At 56.6% G+C, this 19,562-nt stretch overlaps 10 protein-coding genes across 10 annotated transcripts; 5 read left to right on the top strand and 5 right to left on the bottom strand.

Moving 5' to 3' along the window:
* Positions 1-105: 105 nt before the first annotated feature.
* On the bottom strand, positions 106-2,697 carry PHSY_001956 (C6 transcription factor; the record flags this gene model as incomplete). The annotated part of the gene is made up of 1 exon (XM_012332582.1): positions 106-2,697. One exon carries the CDS (start codon positions 2,695-2,697, stop codon positions 106-108), a length of 2,592 nt encoding a protein of 863 aa, XP_012187972.1.
* A 71-nt stretch (positions 2,698-2,768) lies between these two features.
* PHSY_001955 (hypothetical protein) lies at positions 2,769-3,400 on the top strand (the record flags this gene model as incomplete). Its single annotated transcript, XM_012332581.1, has 2 exons — positions 2,769-2,837; positions 3,041-3,400. The coding sequence occupies 2 exons, from the start codon at positions 2,769-2,771 to the stop codon at positions 3,398-3,400; spliced, it is 429 nt and encodes a 142-aa protein (XP_012187971.1).
* A 607-nt stretch (positions 3,401-4,007) lies between these two features.
* Positions 4,008-5,366, top strand: PHSY_001954 (salicylate hydroxylase; the record flags this gene model as incomplete). Its single annotated transcript, XM_012332580.1, has 1 exon — positions 4,008-5,366. One exon carries the CDS (start codon positions 4,008-4,010, stop codon positions 5,364-5,366), a length of 1,359 nt encoding a protein of 452 aa, XP_012187970.1.
* A 17-nt stretch (positions 5,367-5,383) lies between these two features.
* On the bottom strand, positions 5,384-5,686 carry PHSY_001953 (hypothetical protein; the record flags this gene model as incomplete). Its single annotated transcript, XM_012332579.1, has 1 exon — positions 5,384-5,686. One exon carries the CDS (start codon positions 5,684-5,686, stop codon positions 5,384-5,386), a length of 303 nt encoding a protein of 100 aa, XP_012187969.1.
* Positions 5,687-6,321: 635 nt separating this feature from the next.
* Positions 6,322-7,380, top strand: PHSY_001952 (hypothetical protein; the record flags this gene model as incomplete). The annotated part of the gene is made up of 1 exon (XM_012332578.1): positions 6,322-7,380. One exon carries the CDS (start codon positions 6,322-6,324, stop codon positions 7,378-7,380), a length of 1,059 nt encoding a protein of 352 aa, XP_012187968.1.
* A 2,187-nt stretch (positions 7,381-9,567) lies between these two features.
* Positions 9,568-11,961, top strand: PHSY_001951 (hypothetical protein; the record flags this gene model as incomplete). Its single annotated transcript, XM_012332577.1, has 1 exon — positions 9,568-11,961. One exon carries the CDS (start codon positions 9,568-9,570, stop codon positions 11,959-11,961), a length of 2,394 nt encoding a protein of 797 aa, XP_012187967.1.
* A 144-nt stretch (positions 11,962-12,105) lies between these two features.
* PHSY_001950 (hypothetical protein) lies at positions 12,106-13,019 on the bottom strand (the record flags this gene model as incomplete). Its single annotated transcript, XM_012332576.1, has 2 exons — positions 12,106-12,227; positions 12,302-13,019. The coding sequence occupies 2 exons, from the start codon at positions 13,017-13,019 to the stop codon at positions 12,106-12,108; spliced, it is 840 nt and encodes a 279-aa protein (XP_012187966.1).
* A 524-nt stretch (positions 13,020-13,543) lies between these two features.
* PHSY_001949 (hypothetical protein) lies at positions 13,544-14,968 on the bottom strand (the record flags this gene model as incomplete). Its single annotated transcript, XM_012332575.1, has 1 exon — positions 13,544-14,968. The coding sequence occupies one exon, from the start codon at positions 14,966-14,968 to the stop codon at positions 13,544-13,546; it is 1,425 nt and encodes a 474-aa protein (XP_012187965.1).
* A 200-nt stretch (positions 14,969-15,168) lies between these two features.
* Positions 15,169-16,710, top strand: PHSY_001948 (hypothetical protein; the record flags this gene model as incomplete). The annotated part of the gene is made up of 1 exon (XM_012332574.1): positions 15,169-16,710. One exon carries the CDS (start codon positions 15,169-15,171, stop codon positions 16,708-16,710), a length of 1,542 nt encoding a protein of 513 aa, XP_012187964.1.
* Positions 16,711-16,845: 135 nt separating this feature from the next.
* Positions 16,846-18,600, bottom strand: PHSY_001947 (alpha-glucosidase; the record flags this gene model as incomplete). The annotated part of the gene is made up of 1 exon (XM_012332573.1): positions 16,846-18,600. The coding sequence occupies one exon, from the start codon at positions 18,598-18,600 to the stop codon at positions 16,846-16,848; it is 1,755 nt and encodes a 584-aa protein (XP_012187963.1).
* Positions 18,601-19,562: the final 962 nt, after the last annotated feature.

Here is a 19,562-nt window from a genome sequence, read left to right as displayed (position 1 = left end):
CGTGCACGATCGCATCGCTATTGCTACAGTATTGATTACAGAATCGCATACAGTATGAAAATACAGATATCTCTCTCCCACTTTACAGCTCATACTACCGCTGCATCACAGATGATCAAATGGATACGACGAGCCGAGCCACTCATCGATCGAAAGCGCTCCCGACAGTATCCCATCCAACGAAGGGAACAGCGTCTGATCCCCTTGCCAGTCGCTCTCGTTCGACGCTACCGTTCCGTCCCCCACCGACAATGCCTCCAGCGCCCCGCCCGCACCATCTGCCGTCATACCACCAAAGTTGTTCGGATCCAACCAGCTGTATCCTCCCTCCATGAAAGATGCCGTACCGTTGCCCACGTGTCCACTTGCGTGTCCGTTGGCACCGCGCGTCTTGCTCCCAGCCGCTCCATCTCCACGGCCCACCGAAGAGGCCGTCGATTCACGCGTTTGTCGAGCAGAATCTGCTGCTTCGATGCGGCGCTTGGCTGCTTGTGTACCACCGGAACCATCATCAATTTCGCGCTTGCGTTTGCATCGCGACATGCTGTGAAACACCTTTTGCAGCACATCGAGGAACACATCCTTTGGACCGCTCGTATCCAGTCTCGTTTCTGCGATCCTCTCCAGTCCACCCAAACGAGCGAATGCAGAACGAATCTTGTTCTCGGCGCTCAGCAGTTCTTTGAGAATGCGTCGCGAGTTGCGCGCAGCTTCGCTTCCAGGTCCTGCTTTGGAAAGCAGCGATACCGCTGTCGAAAGGCTGGCTCTCACCGAAGCTGCGTCAAGCTCGTCTTGACGCGCACAGCAGAGCTCCATCACCAGCGCCATAGAGGCACCGAGAAGGAAGAAGCTCACGAGCCAAAACTTGTGGATGGCACTGTCTTGCTGCAGCGACAGGATCCGGATGATGCAGCTGGCCGACGACAGGCACGCTTTGCGTGCGAAGCGCCATTCGTCGTCCGTGAAGCCCGAAAGCTGATGGACACGATGCAGTCGAAGGATGCGGTTGAGGTACATGAGCTCGAGCATGATCGCCTCCATCGCCTGGTCCGGCTTGTCGAAGGTACGGTCGGGCGAGTAGCGCAGACAGGCAGGTGTCGAGTCGTGCACCTCGTTGAGTTTGCTGACGAAGCGGTGAATCTGAGCGCGCGAGAGTTTCGGCCCTTCGTTGGAGAGGTCGACGATCTCGCGATAGATGATGACGTAGCGCATGCGCATGGTGATGGCCGATGAGTGCGTATAGACGTCTTGAGAGCGCAGCGTAAGGCTGTCATTGTGGATGTCGACGTTGGCGGGCAAATTGGTGCGATTCTGCGAAGGATGGACAGAGTAGACGCCAAAGTGAGCGACAGAGTGCGACCAGTCGAGCCAGGTGAGGTTCCACCAGATGCGTCTGCCGAGCTCGCGACGTGCTTCGTTGGTCATGCTGCCGAACGGCTTTCGAGATGCGCTGCCGTGGTCCAAGCGTGCGAGGCCCATGTTTTGTGCGACCTTGATGGCAGAGCCGAGGAGCGCCCATTGCCCCTCGGCCTGCTCCTTGCGGTTGTGCTGGTAGACACCGAGCAGACAGATGCACGCGAGGTGCTCGAGCTGTTGAGATTGAAGAAAGTTGGACGACCACAGCAGCTGTTGACTGCCGGTACATAGTGTGTCGGCCAAGCGAGAAGCCTCTTTTTTCGAGATGCCGACCTTTTCGAGGAGCGCAGCATCGGCAAAGTGAAGGGAGAGCGCAACGATGACAAAGTAGCAGCAGACCATGGCACTCGATACGGGGAAAGCTGCGATCTGTTCTGGCTGCAGCTTGGAGAGGCGCAAGAACTCGTCGTAGCTCTCAGAGGGCAAGACGCGGGTGGTCCAGTCGACGTGGGCAAAGTAGAACTCGAGGAGGACGGCGCTTTGGTGTGGAAGAAACTGAGCAAACCGAAAAGCGACGTCGACCGACGAATCTGGCGAGCGCTGATCGAGCATCTGCTCTTCGTCCGTCTCCGGGTCCTTGGCTTCCGTGTCAACAGCGGCGGCTGCCGTACCCAAGGGGAGACTCTTGAGTTTGTGCTTGCGTCCCATAGCAGCATCCTCGAAGAGATCTTGGATGTCTTGACCGACGGGAAGCTCTTGAGTCGAATCGATGCGCGCTACACTCGGCAGGGTATCGTCCTGGGCTGTGTCTGAGATGGAGTTCGAGGTAAAGTGAGAGTCGTTGCGTTGGAGGCGATTGCCCAAGACGTGCCGTTCCATGCGATCCATGCGGACTTCGAGACGATAGAGTCGTTCGGCGTCTTGTCCGATGAAGCGATCCGTGGCAAAAGGCGATTCCCGCGGTTCCAGCTTGGACGAGCTGGATGAAGAGGGTGCATGCGCCGCTGTGGCGACGCTGGAAAGGTTTGCGCTGGAGCCTACAGCATCGGAGAAGGAGGCACGATGTAGCAGAGGCGCCGCCTCGCGTGTAGGAGAAGTGGAAGCGCCGAAGGACGAGGTGGTGATGGAAGCGATGGTCTGCTGGACCTGCGTACACGACGAAGCATCGCCGCGGATGACGCAAGGCGAGCAGGGATACTTTTTGTCACATCGTGTCTTGCGCTTTCGGCACTGGAGACAACTGAGATTCTTGACGCTGCTGCTTCCGCCAGCTAGGCCGTCGGAGGAGCCAGCTGCGGCTTGAGTTGTGAGTGCGGTGGGCGATACGTTGGTATTGTTCATGTCTGTCGACGGCATGATGACGTACAGGAGGTTTCGACGCGAGTATCAGGACAGGTCGAGGGGTGTGGAAGATGCAGCATTGCAGCCAGCGAGACAGGCGAGGAGGGTCCAGTGTACGAGGTACTGACGCTGTTCGGAAGGTATGCAGGGTCCGCAGATCCGGTGCAGCTTACGGTGGTCCGAACGAATCCGAGGGAGGAGATGGTGTCAGCGCATTGGTTGACGGAAAGCTTAGGAAAGCAAAGTGCGGAGCGATGTCCGCGTCTGGTGGCCGGAGAAGGTGTTGAATATATAGGCGGAGACAATGCGCGGACGACTGAGCTTTATTTGTTGAACGTGACAGCACAATGCAAGTGATTGTCGACGAGGCGGCGTGACAGGGCGTGATCGGAGGAAGGAAGCTGCAATTTGCGGGGAAGCCGATAAGAAGGACAGCAGGCCAAGTGCCTCTTTTCTCAGCGTGGACAAAGTTCGCACCGACAAGTCGGTTGCGCCGACCGAAGGTGGTCACGACCGCTTTTCGGCAGCGATGTCCGAAACGGCTACAAGGCACGGGCCAGACAAAACCTCTCGGACCAGTTGTCTGAACAGCCAGATTCGAGATGCCATGGAAAAGTCTCAGGGTGCGGAATTTGCTCGACAGCGGCAACAAGGCTACGAACGGCAAAGCGAGGCCGAATTTTCGGGCGGTGGTGGGCGATAAAATGAGCCGGACTAGATTCGCGGAGACCGTCCGCGGTCGTATCGAGACGCGATCTGTGCCTCAGCTGGACCCTGTCTAACACACAATACACTTCTTATCCTCCAGGCCATGGCCCGCGGTCGATGCTGCGCCAGCCGTATCAGAGCAACGGAGGCACAGCGCATTTGCAACAGTTGCAACTTTCCTACAATCGGAGCTTGCGATTGATCTGCTCGAATCGAAACTCGGCTTGACTGAGCGCATTGCCTTCTCCTGCTTGGCGTCGCGTGACAATCGGACGCAACCGATGCGCTGCTGCTGCTGCTGCTACTTTCCCACAATGACATTCGAGGCCAGGATCGCTCCTCTATGTCACACGGCGACTGGCCGACCGATAGACATCAGCCAGCGTCTGCTATCGGACCATGTCCGTGTGCACTGACCGCTATGGACCCCTTTTTTGATTCACTCGACGCCAACCACCGACATCGCTGGGTCCTCCGACAATAACATGAATGCTTATAAAGGCTTGCGGCTCGTCCGATTGCCGTGCCTGTCATCATCATCATCATCAACGATACTTCCGTTGTCGCTGCTCGCCGCCAACGCTCCCGAGACCACATAGGCAATGTCCGATTCATCCACTTTCAAGCAGCTCAACGTCGCCGTCCTGGGAGGCGGTATCGGCGGCTTCTCCACCGCGCTTGCCCTCCGTCGCGCAGGTCACAAGTGCACCGTGTATGAGCGACGTGGCTTCGACGTCGAGGTGGGCGCCTCCATCTCTTGCGCTGCCAATGGTACACAATGGCTGCACGACTGGAATGTCGATGTCCCCTCTGGTCGACCGGTCATTCTCATGGAGTTGACCATGCGCGACTGGGACACGGGCGAGATCCTCAATCAGTACCATCTCGATGACTACGAAAAGACATGGGGCAACGTCTACAACATGTTCCACCGTCAGGATATGCACAAAATGCTCATGGACACTGCTACTGCCGACCAAGGTGAAGGCACGCCCGTCGAGATCGTCATGGACCACATCGCCGAGGATGTCGACACAGAGAGTGGCACCATCACCTTCCGCAACGGCAACAAGGTCACCGCCGACCTTATCGTTGGCTCCGACGGTATCCGATCCAAGGCTCGAGTAGCCATCGGTGTCACTCCAGACGTCAAGTCGGCTCCCCAAACTTGCTACCGTTGCAACGTCAGCAAGGACGAGGTCGAGCGACTTGGTCTCACTTGGGCTGCCGATCCTGCCATTCAGTTCTGGGGCGGCTATCCCAAAGGCGACCTGAACCAATACTACAAAATCGTCATGAGCCCATGTGCAGGTGGTGACATCGTCTCGTTCTACTGCTTCATGCCCACCGAACTCACAAAACACCAATCGGAGGGTTTCGTGTTTGAAGAGGTGCCACCCGAGGAAATCTTGGCAGGCGACTATTCACGACTCGACCCACTCTGCGTCAAGCTCATCCAAAACTCAGTCGAGCGCAAGCCGTGGCGACTGTACGTCCATCAGCCTTACTCGCACTGGTACAAGAAGCAGACTTGCATCCTCGGCGATGCTGCTCATCCAATGATGCCTCACCAGTCTCAAGGTGCTTGCCAGGCCATCGAGGACGCGGCCGCCCTCGGTGTCATCTTTTCCAAAGAGTACAACTTTACCACCAACGTCGAGGCAGGTCTCAAGCTCTACCAGGATATCCGTAAACCGCGTGCCACGCGTGTTCAACAGGCATCCGCTGCTGCTCTCGAAAACCTCAACGAGCGAATCGGCTTTTCCTCGCTCAGCGCGCCGGATGCCGCCCTTGCGGCAAAGGAGAACAAGTTGACCGTCAACGAGATGAACACCTACGACATGAAGAAGCACATCCGCGAGACTGTGTATCCCGCCCAAAAGACCGCAAGCGCGTCCAACAGCGCTGTCAACCCAAATCATGTTTCAACAAGTTCGACAGCCATCGCTGCCGATGCATAAACATGGGAAGCGAAACCCTACTTTTCGGCGTCGAGATAGCACCAAATCAGCTTCTTCTGTGCGCTGTCCAAGTCTGTACTCAGTCGAATCAATTTGACGCTCTTGCTCAATGACCATGCCGACCACTCGCATGCATAAGAAAGAAGACACTGTCTGGCGAGCTCGATTTTCGGCACGATCGGAATTGAGATGATGCTGTGAGGATACGTCGCGAGACGGCGAGAAATGAAGTGCGGACGTCGGTCGAAGATTTCAGTTACGCCCACAACGACACTGCGCTCTGGTGGTACCGAAGAATCGAAGGTTGTGTCGTCTCGCATCAGCTGACCACTCCTCCTACGACCACGGTGGGGTGCAGCTCTCGACGCCGTCTAATTGTGCACGTGTGTCCTTTCTCACGATCTGCATTTGTCGCAAAGACACTCACACGTCGAGTCGTCGGACATCAATCGACTGTTCTCTGCGCATCGATATTGCGTTCCGGTGGTACCAGCAGGTGTCGGGCGTCGATCCATCTCATAATTTTGTTCCTCACAATCTTGCATCAGACTTCGAGAGAATCGGATGCCAGTACAGATCGCATCATCCGAATCTTCATCTCATGTATACAGTACTTGTGGCGTCAGAGACTCTCGACTTCAGATCTCGCGCTTGAATATACAAGCCTTCAGGGTGCCACCGAGGCAAGAGTATTGAAGTGCGAAGTAGGGCTCGGACAAAGTTTAGATGGCGCAGAAGTGTAACCCCTTTTGGTGGAATCGAAATCTCAACAAAGAGACAACGATGAGGAGATGTCATGGGAACAAGACTTCGTAACGCACGCAAGAAGACTTGCTACGAGGCATTGCACGCGGCCTGTGGTATATATCTTGAGAGCCAATTGGCTTGCCTGTCGGACCAGCCTTCATCCAGAAACTCAGCGTCGAGCCCACTTCCTCCTTTCTTCTGCCTGAAAATGCTTCAGACTCGAGCAGCAAGTACGAACCAGGATCCCAAGAACTGCTGTCCGGAGACCTGCTGCTTCAACGACCTTCCGACTGCTCGACAATGTTTGGGCGATAACGTGACCGAAAAGCATCAAGAATGGTGCGGCTACTTCCCCACAGCAGATTCGGCTGCAAACTGCTGGTTGAATGTTGTCGAAAACGCGACCGGACACTTGTTCTGCACCCCTCTTCACCTGCCTTCAAGCAGCGCAACCCGAGCTGGCAGATTCACCTGGCTTGTGTCGCTGCTCATGGTTGCATGCTGGGTGGCAATTGCTGCAGCTGAGCGTGAGCCGGTCGTCAAGAGGGACCTTTCCCTCGGCATCTACAAAGGCAAGGACAACTTCATGTACTACAACGACGGAGTCAGAGTCAACTGGACCGAGCTGAGCTCAAGCCATGCTAAAGGCTATCAGGACATTCGTAACGGCGTTTCATCGGCAGGTCATTTCACGGGAGTCAAGCACACCCTACAGAAGCGCAAAGACGAAATCTACACTCTTAAGGGCGACGGGGATCCCCATCAGAACTACAAATTCGTTCAAGTCTCGCCGAAGATGACTTGCGCTGATCACGACTGCTCTGTAGCGCAGGGATATTCCGTTACTACGGATTGGACCGCCAACGTCGGAGGAGCTTGGTTTGCCAGTTTGGGCTTCTCCGTAACGGAAAGTCATACTGACGGAGTGACCTTCTCCTGTAACGGCGCTAATCATGAGAGCATGTGTGTTTGGCATCAGACGGACCTCACAGCCTATACCGCAACAGTACAGGAAGAATATTGTGGTGGTATGTTTGGCGGTCTGGGTTGCCCAGTATCACGCCCGCTTCGCGATATCATTCTGTTTTCGCCGAACAACCGGCAATGCGGTCTAGACTGGCACTGTCGTGAAGGCAGCGACTGCACCTACAAGGACGCCGAGTATTACATCAAGTGCGGACCTCCAGGCGCCGAGGATTGCGACCACAGGGAGAATGTTGACGGATGGGGCGGTGATCAGTATTACCAGCTCCCAGCCGGCTGTTGATCGACAGAAGCCCTATTCTTCGAGCGAGTCTGGGCTGGATCCAGCTACGCAAGAGATGGTTTTGATACGATGTTGCCCCGCACACAAAGATGCAGACCTCGAAATGGCAATGTGCCTGGTTGGACTGCCTGTCAATGATATCACAACGTTTTGCTGAAGTGTAATCGTGCTTGTCCGTATAGAAGCAGCTCGATGTGGTGCGTGTCTATACTTGAACGCCACATGAACCAGCACGACCAGACTGACAAGATCAGGATACGAGCAGCATCAAGCTTGCCGCCCTTGGTCGAAGAATGAAAGAACTCGCCTGTCAGAAGTCATACGACACCATCCCTGTCAAATGTCGTCGTGACGAATTCCGGTGGAAATATGCGCAGCCGAAGTGTTTCGCAACCGAGTGATACCGAGACGATTCGCCGGGTGCTAGTTTTGTCCTCGCTTCAGCAATCGCTTCTGAAAGAATCGTGGGGTCAAGGAGCTTGCTTCGAGGAGCTTGCTTCTGTTACTATGTATGTCTTTTTACGTGGATAGAGCAAAGCGCCTGAAGATAAGGACGCGCTCTCCTGCAATTGTCAGAGTGTGAAGAACGGCTTTGAACACCATGTTCGATAACTTAGCCGAACAGGGTTGACATGCGGTGAGGTCACAGCTCCACGGACACCCTTACTGGCAGAAGGCTGTGCAGCAAAATCAAAACGTATATATATGCATCGACCACGTTATGCTACCGTCCCTCCTTTTTGGAACTTCCCTCCACCAGGCGTTTCGAGCCCAATTGGGTTCCCATGTCTCCAACTCTACACGGCATACACCACCGTTCAAGACATCAACATTCCCACATCGAGTGTAACAACTTGAACCTCCGCACACCTGTACTGCACCGGCAGCAGCGGATGCCACCGCTGCCACTTAAATGGAAACCTCGTTTGTCAGGGTGGAGGAAGGTGTCCTGAAGATTACCGGCGTCTCTGCACGGACGCCTGGTTCCGGTCGTAGGCCTGCCCACGCGGTAAGAGTATGCGGTGCGTGCTACACCAGCCGCTTAGAGTTGGAAATCGTCGCCCGTCTACCTGCGAGCGCTGTCGAATACGACATCTCTCTCGTCGAGTTCGTGTTGCAGGAGGGCCATCCCAGGCTTGTCTGGGCGCCGGTAGACAGTCGCGGGCTGTATGAACTTCAGATGTGGCGTGTGATGTGTCCAACAGGTCAATGTTTGTAGTTGTGAACCAAGTCTTTCCAGAAACGTCAGCGGGGGGACATTGTTCGTTCGAGAGAATGCTTGCCTGTTTCTTCATCCGCAAAGTGTGCAGCCCTGCATCCGCCCAAGCCGTTTGGCAGACTGACAACAGCGGCGAGTACAATCTCACATCCCAATTTCCACCTTGTTGCCATCACAAATAGAAGCCGCCGCTTGTCACGCCATCTCGTATGCAGATCGTTCCATCGCTGCCGAATCAGAAATCGAACCAGCTAATGCAATGGTACAGCTTCGAATCAATTACCCGACTCCCTTGGCTCTTTTCATGCTTTTGCAAGCTCGGGATGGCACCTTCCGCGTCCAACTCTGCGTTGAGTGGCGGCCCGCCGCCTCCGGCGCCAAATGACAGCCGATGCCGCCGCCGTTTTCGCCGACTCTCATTCCGCAGATACGAAACCAGGAGGACGGTAGACGACGACCATGCGTCGTCGGTCGGTCGGTCGCTCGGGTCGGCCGTCGGTCAACTTTGTCCACCATTCAAACCCACATGCTGATTTCTGCAGACCTGCAGCAATGCGATTGGATTACTTTTTTGTTCCGGCGTCCCTGCATCCGATGTTGGCGATGGTGTCATACCATTTGCACATGGTCCTTCTTTCGACATCAGCGCCACTTCGGTGGTATGACTTCCGAGATCGAACCCAACGACCAAGTTTGCAAGTTAGGAAAGGCGTGCTCGAGTTTTGGTTGAGCACTTTGTGCCACGACATTGTAAGCGAGGTTGGTTCCTGAACCAGACTAGCGTCGATCTGGCTGAAGTGGGGGGCAGAAGCAATACGGTATCGTGCTCGATAAGGCAAGCTCGAACACGAGGCCTCTGCTTGGTTATAAGAAGAGGAGATATCAGAGGGTCAAGGCGGTCCAGCATCCAAGATTGGACACCCCTTACTAAAGTCGTTCTCTTCACCTTTCCCGGTGTCTGTTCGATCATGTCTGCAGCTGTACCGTCGCCGGCTGGCGCTCTCGACAGCCCGGACGAGCTGACCCAGCTGCCGATTCTTTCGGGATCTCCTCCTTCTGAGACCCCGTCCTCCCCTTCTTCGATCAAACAAGACCCTCTCAAAGAGACAAGCTCATCCAGCGAGAAGGTTGACGTCTCCGACCCTACCTACGTCCCACCCGAAGGCTCCTCCGATGGTGAATCCGTTCGATCCAAGTTCGACGCCGATCCGGTCATCCGCAACGGTCGCGATGTCTCGGACATCCTCATCAGCGATCGAGACGATGGAGATGCCTGCTTCACCTTCCGATCCATCACCCTCGGGTTGGTCGGAGCCGCCTTCCAAGCCGTGCTGACACAGATCTATCGATTCAAGCCGACCGAAGTCACCATCACGGGAACATTTTTGGCCATCATCATCTACGTGATCGGCACTGCCTGGGCGAGGTTCCTTCCCACAAAGAAAGGGTTGGAGTCCAAGTTCGGTCAAAGGCTGCCCGGATGGCTGTTGACCGCAGTGCACTTTGTCAACCCGGGACCGTTCGGGTTGAAGGAGCACGCGATCGCCTCCATCACCGCCTCGTCCGCATCCAACGGCGCCCACTCGAGCGACGTCTTTGGCACGCAGAAGCTCTTCTACCCGGAGATCCCCGTCACCACCACCACCGCCATCCTCTCGGTGCTCTCCATCGGTCTGTTCGGGTACGGTCTCGCGGGGATCTTTCGACCGATCATCGTCTACCCGGCAGAGATGGTGTACTGGGGAACGTTGCCGCTCGTGGATCTGTTCCAGGCGTTCCACTGGGACAAGAGCTTCAGCACCAAGCGCGTCAAGATGTTCTGGTACTCCTTCGCCGGTATGGGCATCTACGAGATCTTCCCGTCGTACATCTTCCCCACGCTCAACTCCTTCAGCATCCCGTGCCTCGCCAGCAGACACGCGACGGGCAAGGTCGCGCAAACCCTGACCAACATCTTCGGTGGTGCGCAGAGCAACGAAGGTCTCGGACTGCTCAGCCTCAGCCTCGACTGGCAGTACATCACCTCGACCCAACTCTCGCTACCGCTGATCCAACAGGCCAACAGTTGGATCGGTTACGCCATCTGCACCGTCGCCATGCTAGCCATCTACTACGGAAACGTGTGGAACGCCAAGCAGTTCCCCTTCATGTCGACGAGCATCTTTGCCGACAACGGCAAAAAGTACAACCAGAGTGCCGTGTTCGTGCACGGCATCTTGGATCGACAGCAGCTCGAACGGGTCGGATATCCGAACGTGACGGGGACGTATGCGTGGGGGATGCTGATCAGGAACGCGGCGATCGGCGCGTTGGTGGCGCACGTGGTGCTGTTTTGGGGCAAGGATGTGTTGAAGAGTCTGAGGCAGGCGAGGGATAAGTCGCAGCCGGATCGACACTACCAGGCCATGAGGAAGTACAAGGAGGCGCCGCACTGGTGGTATCTGATCCTGCTGGCGATCTCGTTCGTGTTCGGGTTGATCGTGGTGTTGACGCAGCAGACGACCTTGACGTGGTACTCGTACATCATCTCGCTGCTGCTGGGCACCATCGTGGCGCCGTTTTCAGGAGTGCTGTATGCGCTGTTGGGAAACGGAATCAGCACCAACAACCTCACCAAGATGATTGGCGGGATTGTCTCGCCCGGTCGACCCCTTGCCAATCTGTACTTCTACGCTTGGTCGCACAGCACCATCGCCCAGGTGATCAACCTGTCCAACGACCTCAAGATGGGTCAATACCTCAAGATCCCACCTCGCTCCATGTTCATCACCCAGGTCATCGGCACCGTGTTCGGCGCGTTCCTCAACTACGCCATCGCCTCCACCATCATCTCGTCCAAGTTTGCGCTGCTGCACACCAACACGGGCAGCTACGTCTGGTCCGGTGCGTACTACCAGTCGCTCAACGTGAGTGCGGTGACGTGGTCGATGGCCAAGTACATGTACGGTCCGGGTACCGTGTACTTTGTGATCCCGATGGCGGTGCTGATCGGCATCGGAGCGGTGGTAGTCCACTGGACTTTTACTCGATTCGTACCCAGGATCGGCAGGTTCGAGACGAAAGACCTGGTGTTGCCCACCGTGTTCCTGTACTCGGCGTGGATGACCTCCGGTCAAAACTGCGTCATCCTAACCACCGTCCTCGTCGGATTGATCTCGCAAGCGTGGATCCGAACGAGATACCCGCGATGGTTCAAAGAGTACAACTACATCCTCGGCGCTGGTTGGGACGGCGGAAGTTTGCTCGTCATCTTCATTCTGAGCTTCGCCGTCTTCGGCGCAGCAGGCAAGGAACGACCGTTCCCGACGTGGGCGGGCAATCCGGATGGCTTTCCGGACTACTGTCCCGATCCGTCTGCGTGAAAAAGGGCGTCAGTATGTCACGCGCGCTTATGGAACGTATCGCCACGATAAGTTCGATCGCAATAGAAACGGTTGGATTGATTAGAATTTGATTGCCCCGAGAGAGAGAGGTAATGTCGTTTATTTAGAGCAGCGTCTGTGTGCTTAGACCAAGCTCTTGGGAGGTGGCAAGACAGGCTGACCCTCTGCGGTGACGTAGGCGGCGGCAAGACCACCGTCGACCAAAAGATCGTGGCCGAGCACGTACGACGATTCGTCGGTGGCGACTGTAAGAGGACCGAGAGTCGGCGACGATCAGCACTTTGAATGCAAAAGGCACGCTTTTGGTGGTACGACTTACGGAAAAGAACGGCTTTGGCCTGTTCGACAGCCTCGCCGAAACGACCCAGAGGCAGATGGGTGAGACGGCGGTTGAGCTTTTCGGGAGTGTTGAGGAAGTCCATCAGCAGCGGAGTCTGGAGCGGTCCCGGGCAGAGCGAGTTGACGCGGATGCCTTCCCTGGCATGCACCATCGCCAGCTCGCGCGTCATGGCCAGAACGGCGCCCTTGGAAGCGGTGTAGGCGATCTGAGGGGTAGCGGCGCCTCGGAGAGCGACGAAGGAGGCGGTGTTGATGATGGATCCACCGACGTGGAGGTTCTTGGCGTCGTCGGCGGGGTTGTTTCGCATGGCGAGGATGGCGTGTTTGCAGCCGTACCAGACGCCCTTGACGTTGATGGCCTGTGTGAGGTCCCAGATCTTTTCCTCGGTGTTGAGTGCATTGTCGTCGGCGGGGTGCATGATGCCGGCGTTGTTGAACATGACGTCGAGACGACCGAACTCGTCGACAGCACGTTTGACGATGGCTGCCACCTCGTCCTCCTTGCTCACATCGCACTTGACGGCGACGGCCTTGACGGGGATCTCGGCTTTGCTGAAGCGTTCGTTGACGATGTCGGCGGTCTTTTGGCACGCTTCGAGGTTGATGTCTGCCAGAACGAGGTTGGCACCTTCCGAGGCGAAGAGGATGGCGCATTCACGGCCGATGCCGCTGTTGCAGAGGAGGGAGAGGACGGACATTGTCGGTCGGTCAGTATGAGCTAGTCACGATGGCGAGTCTCGTGTGGGGTGCAATGACTTACGAACCGCCGCCGGTGATGACAGCAACCTGCAGTCGAAGATGAATGCATGGAATGGTGAGTCAGCATTAACTGCGGTGCAAGAATGACTTGAGCTGGTGACATACTCTGTGAGGAAGACGAAGACCAGGCATGATGGCGGTGTATACAGTTGATGGTGATGGTGTTGGTTGTGATGATGATGAGACGAGCGTGTCGGTGCGAGTCCGATAGGTGACCTTGGACTGTGCGTTGAACATCGGAATGCACCGACGCTTATCTCAAGATGCGCTCGCCCGCTTGCTTGACGAGATTGCGACACGCAGCTCAGCTCACTCAGACTCAGCCGCGGTCCATCTTTTCTTTCATTCTCAATTTCGGTCAAATGGCCGGCATCATTTTAAAGCTCGCGTTTCGCGCGAGTCGCAGTCGCACACACTCCAAAGGTGGAAAAGGGCAGAATCTAGATTGTAATAGGGAAGCTTATCAAGCCTTTCGCAAACGCATGTGAATCGACTTGGGCTGGGTGAGCTGGTCGAAGCCCAAGGTGCTCAGGCTGACGCCGCGACCGCTGTCCTTGACACCCGTCCAGGGCAGAGCCGGGTCGAGCACGTCGGCGCGGTTGAGGTACACCGTACCCGTCTCGAGCTCGGTAGCCAGCTTATCGAATGCAGCAGCAGAATCGGCGTTCTCAATGTCGGTCCAGATGGAAGCGGTGAGACCGTAGTGCGAGTCGTTCATGAGCTGTAGCGCTTCGTCGTCCGATTCCACCTTCTGGATTCCGATGGCGGGTCCGAACGTTTCTTCGGTCATGATGTCCATCGAGTGGTCGACGTTGACCAGCACTGTGGGTGCCACCAGCGCAGTGCCTGCTTTGGCTTCGGGGAACAGATCGTCGGGGATCACGTTCTTGGCTCCCTTGCTGAGCGCATCGTCGATCTGCTTACGGATACGTTCGGCGGATGCCAGGCTGACCACAGGCCCGAGCGATGTACCTGGCTGACTGGGGTCGCCCAACTTGTATCCTTTAGCAACAGCGACAAACTCTTTGACGAATTCGTCAAACACCGAAGCGTGCACGTAGATGCGCTCCACCGAACAGCACGATTGACCCGAGTTGAACATGGCCCCGTCCACCAGCTCTTCGGCTGCCCACTTGATGTCTGCATCCTGACGCACGTACGCTGGGTCCTTGCCACCCAGCTCGAGCCCGACGCCCTTGAATCCAGGACCATCCGCAGCTGCCTTTGCCAGCGCCTTGCCGCCTGCGACCGAGCCGGTGAAGATGAGAAATCCGATACGCGCATCTGCAGCGAGTTTGGCGGTGGTCTCAAAGTCGAGATGGGCGATCTGCAGAAGTCCCTTTGGCAGACCGGACGTTTCGAGCGTGCGCTGGAAACTCTCGGCGGTGAGAGGCGTCTGAGGAGATGGCTTGAGCACCACGGCGTTGCCGGCGAGCAGAGCAGTGATGAGGCCGTTGACGGTAGTGAGGTACGGATAGTTCCACGGTGTCACGATGGCCACCACACCGAACGGATCCCTTCGAATCGCGAGCTTGAGGTTGGGCGTCTCGGTATCCGTTCGTGGCTGGTCGGCCAGGCAGTCCTTGGCCACCTTGCACAGGTAGCGACAACGTTGAAGCGCACCCTTAATCTCTCCGGCACACTGCCCAGCAGGCCGACCCATCTGCACCGACAGCTCCTTGCCCAGCTCCTCCTTTTCGGAATCGAGGATGCCCATCCATTTGGTGACGATGGCCACGCGGTCCTCTACTGGAACCTTTGCCCACGACTTTTGCGCGATGGCGGCTTCCTGGATCGCCTTGTCGAGCTGTGCCTCGGAGAGCAGCTGCTTTTCGCAGACGACACTCTGATCGTATGGTGCGATTGTGGTTTGGACCGACGACGACATTGTTGTGGATTTGTTCGAGATGATGGATGAGAGGATCGGTGTTGTTCCGGTGGCGTGTTGGAGAGTGGAGGAGAATGTTGCGGAAATTCCGACTCGTGTCGGTGCGGACCAGCGTGTGACTGCCGAAAAAGATAAGACTCGCCGAATTGTGCCACGGCTGAGTTCTCAATCAGGGCTCGGACCACCTCTTGAATAGTCACATGGCACACGCCAACTTCGACCTCCGACAATCAAGGCGGGACGCTTATCGTCCACAACCCTCATCATCACCACCACCACCATCTCTGCAGCACAACATCATGTCGAAAGCGAAAATCACCTACGCCGACCTCGAAGGCCTCCTCAAGAATGATAACAAGGTCAAAGTAGCCGGCCTCGACGTCGACGGCATCGTACGAGGCAAGTACGTCTCCAAGAAGAAGTTCCTCTCTGCTGCCAAGCCCGACTCGGATTTTGGTTTCTGTTCGGTCATCTTTGGATGGGACATGCACGACCTTGTCTACCCCACCGAGCTGCTCGTCTCCAACAAGGCGAATGGGTATCGTGACCTCTCCGCCAAGATCGACCTCGACACGTTCCGTCGCATTCCGTGGGAGGACAACATGCCGTTCTTCCTGATCCGCTTCTTCAACGCCGATGGTACGCCGCTTTCCGTGTGTCCGAGGAACTTGCTGAGGTCCGTGACGAGCAGAGTCGACAAGGACCTCGGACTGCTCTGCATGGCGGGTGCGGAATTCGAATACTTCCAGTTCGCAGAGACAGCACAGACCGTCGAGCAGAAAGGCTTTGTGAAACTCACACCCTTGACACCGGGAAATCACGGCTACTCGATGTTGCGCACCTCGCTCAACAAGGACTACTTCTTGCAGCTGTTCGACGACGCCGAAGCTTTTGGGATTGACGTCGAGGGTCATCACACCGAAACAGGTCCGGGAGTCTACGAGACCGCGCTCGCCTACACCGAGGTGACATGCATGGCAGACATGGCGGTCCTGTACAAGCTGCTCGCGAAATCCGTCGGGATGCAGCACGGGATCATCCCGACCTTCATGGCGAAACCGTGGGCGAACCTGGCGGGTTGTTCAGGGCACATTCACGTTTCGCTCCGCGACGCATCGACGGGCAAGAACGTGTTCGCTCTGTCTGCCGAGGAGATCGCCGCGGGTGGCAGAGCGGATGCAAAGTACGAGGATGTCAAGTATCTTTCCAAGATCGGAGAGCAGTTCTTGGCGGGGGTCATGACGGGGTTGCCGGATATCATGCCGTTGCTGTGTCCTACGATCAACTCGTACAAGCGGTTGACGACGGGGGAAGCGTACTGGGCGCCCAACATTTGTTCGTACGGGTACGATTCGAGGCTCGCGTCGGTGAGGATTTTGGGTCCGCCTGATGTTCCGGACTACGGCACGAGGTTTGAGGTCCGGGTACCCGGTGCGGATCTCAATGCGCAGTACGCCTTCGCCGCTGTATTCGCGCTCGGACTCTACGGTATCCAGCACGAGTTGGAGTTGCCGTTCGCACCGATGGATACGACAAGGAGTCTCAAGGAGCAGGATCTGGTGTACCTGCCGACGTCGTTGGAAGCGGCGACGCAGAGGTTCATGGCGGAAGGGAGTCTGGCGAGGAAGGTATTGGGCGATACGCTGGTGGATCACTTTGGAGGGACTAGGTTGCACGAGGTGCAGCTGTTTAACCAGACCGTGACGAATTGGGAGATGGAGAGGTACATGGAGCTGATCTAGGGATGGATTGCAATGCAAGACAATGGGTTCAGACTGGGATGTTGACGAGGCGCGTGTGTGTATGTGGGAGAGATGGTTTGAGAAATATAGACATTGAGCATAGGGATGAAAACGGACAAAGCATGGAGGAGGTATCTAAGCAGCAGCGACGTACAGCCTGCCCTCGTAGGCGCGCAGGCTTCCCTTCTCGCCATCGTTCCTGGTACCCAGCACCAACTCGGCGCCCTGAGCGATCTCTTTGGGCAGCTCGTACTGTTGCTGCTTGTCGGTAAAGTTGAGCACGACGAAGGCTTTTTCGCCGCTATCTGCGATCTTGACGAACTTGAACAGGTTCTCGTCCTCCTCCTCAAGCAGTCTGAATTCGCCTCGACCGAGCAGCGACGCGCGCTGCTTGCGGACGGCGATAGCTTTGCGGTAAAAGTTGAGCACGGAGGAGGCATCGTTCTGCTGAACTTCGACGTTGATCGACGTGTAGTTGTCGTTGGTCCTCATCCAAGGTTTCGTCTCGGGGTTGGAGGAGAATCCGCCGTTGGGTTGGGAAGACCACTGAACGGGAGTTCTCGCGTTGTCGCGGCCCAAAAAGTTGACGTCGGCAAGCGCTCTAGCCAGAGCCTTGGGGTCGTTGTTGGTGCGCTTCTTGACAGCGGCGAGGTAGTTGATGCTGTTGACGTCGAGGTACTCTTCCGCAGCCCAGGTTTTGGGTACGTTGGTCATACCGATCTCCTGACCTTGGTAGACGTAGACGGTTCCGGTGAGAGACATGTTCATGAGGGCCAGCAGCTTTCCGGAGTCGGCAATGTGCTCGGGTTTGTCGGAAGCGAAGCGCGAGATCGATCGCCCCTGATCGTGGTTCTCGATGAAGACGGTGGTCCAGGCATCGTTGCCCTCGGTGAAACGCTGCCACTTTTCCACGACGCGCTTCATCTCCGGCAGCTTGTAGCCGTCGTACGACATGATGTCGACCGGGTTACGACCGAGATCGACAATGTCGAACTGGAACACTTGGCTCAGCTCGTTCTCGGCCGCAGAGACGTAGCGCACCACATCGGCTGTCTTGGGCGTGTTGGGAAGCTCTCCGACGGTCATTGCATCGTATCGCTCGAGGATGGCACCCATCTCCTTGAGCCAGGTGTGCATCATGGGACCGTTGCAGTAGACCATACCAGCGGGCTGGGTCTCGGCACCGGGGTCGGTGATGGGTGCGTCGGGGAAGTCCATTGGCTTGGAGTACATGTTGACCGTGTCGACGCGGAAGCCGTTGACGCCCTTCTCGAGCCAGAACTCCATGGCGCTCTTGTAGATGGTCTTGCGGCATTCGTCGTTGGTCCAGTTCAGGTCGGGCTGCTCGGGGCAGAAGAGGTTGAGGTAGTACTCCTGCGTGGCCTCGTCCCAGGTCCAGGCGGGCTGGTTGAAGTTGGAACGCCAGTTGTTGGGAGGGCGACGGTTGCCATCGGCGTCGTACTTGGCGGGTCGCCAGATGTACCAGTCTCGTTTGGGGCTGTCCTTGGACTTGCGCGACTCCTTGAACCAGGCGTGCTGGTCGGAGGTGTGGTTGACGACGAGGTCGAGCAGGAGCTTGATACCGCGGTTGTGGCATTCCTTGATGAGCTGTTCCATGTCGGCGACGGTGCCGTAAGGCGGGTAGACGGACTCGTAGTCGGAAATGTCGTAGCCCATGTCGACCTGGGGAGAGTCGTACATGGGAGAGAGCCAGATGGTGTTTACGCCGAGCGACTTGATGTAGTCGAGGCTCATGATGATACCCTGGATATCACCGATACCATCGTTGTTGCTGTCGCGGAAGGATGCGGGCCAGACTTGGTAGATGATGGCATCGCGGAACCAGAAGGTCCGCGAACCCGATGCGACCATAGACTCGTTGGAAGGCATTTTTGTGGAGATAGCTCGTGCAATGTCTACGCAGCACGAATGACGGGGGGGAAGGTGGACGAGGTAAAGGAGGAAGGATGCGACGAGGAGCGAGGCCTTTTGAAGGAGCGCGGACAGCGGTACACGATAAGGCCAAAGCTGTGCGGAGAGACTTTGGGAAGATGATGAAGGGAGGCGAAGCGACAGTGCGGCGACCTTTTCGGGAGAGCTGAGCGGGGAAGCGAAAGTGCGGAGGAGGAAAGTGCAGCGGAGAGGTGAGGGAAAGATGTCGCCGTGGAAAAAGCGATCAACTCAAGGGGCGACAACGTGGAGATACACCGAGCGCGGATCAAAAAAGGCTCGGTGAGACTCGTGAAACGGGCTGGTGCGCAGTCGTAGTTGCGGCCGCAGTGGCTCGGACGAACGAGCTGGCTTGTGTGCGGTGCGACTGTTGCGGTACACGAAGGGATTCTGCCGATGCAACGCTTAGCTGTCAAGCGTACGTGGGGGGATTCGACGTGTGGAGATCGCATTGGATTGAGACCCTGAACGTGGTGGGTGGGCAGCGGGAAGTGATGGATAGCCGAGAGGCGAATCGCTGCTTCCACCAAGTACAGAGGCAGACTTCCCCCGAGGCGTGCTCGCCCATAGTATTATACTACCCACGCGCAGTAGCTCATCGGCGTTCGTTTGACACCATCGAGATGAAGAGGCCAGTCTCGTATCCGCAATCCTTGCGTCGGCGAGACTGGTGATCGTGGCCAGCGCCTCACGGAAGAATTCGATGGGGGGAGGGATGATTTTGTTTTGTCTGAGCATGTTGTGTTCGATCTGACATGCTGATCGCTCCTCTTAGCTTATTGCTCGCCGTTCACGTAGAGTCGACAAAGCGGGATGGTGGTGTTTTCGCCGACACGACGCCGAGAATGCTCCGAACCTGGCGCGACGATCGACCCTCTGGCAGGGAGAGATTACGGAAGAGA

Source organism: Pseudozyma hubeiensis, assembly GCF_000403515.1.
Source record: "Pseudozyma hubeiensis SY62 DNA, scaffold: PHS21, whole genome shotgun sequence".
In the NCBI taxonomy this organism is placed as follows: domain Eukaryota; kingdom Fungi; phylum Basidiomycota; class Ustilaginomycetes; order Ustilaginales; family Ustilaginaceae; genus Pseudozyma; species Pseudozyma hubeiensis.
Note: the sequence above shows the minus strand (reverse complement) of the source record. Positions and strands in the feature narration are given on the sequence as shown.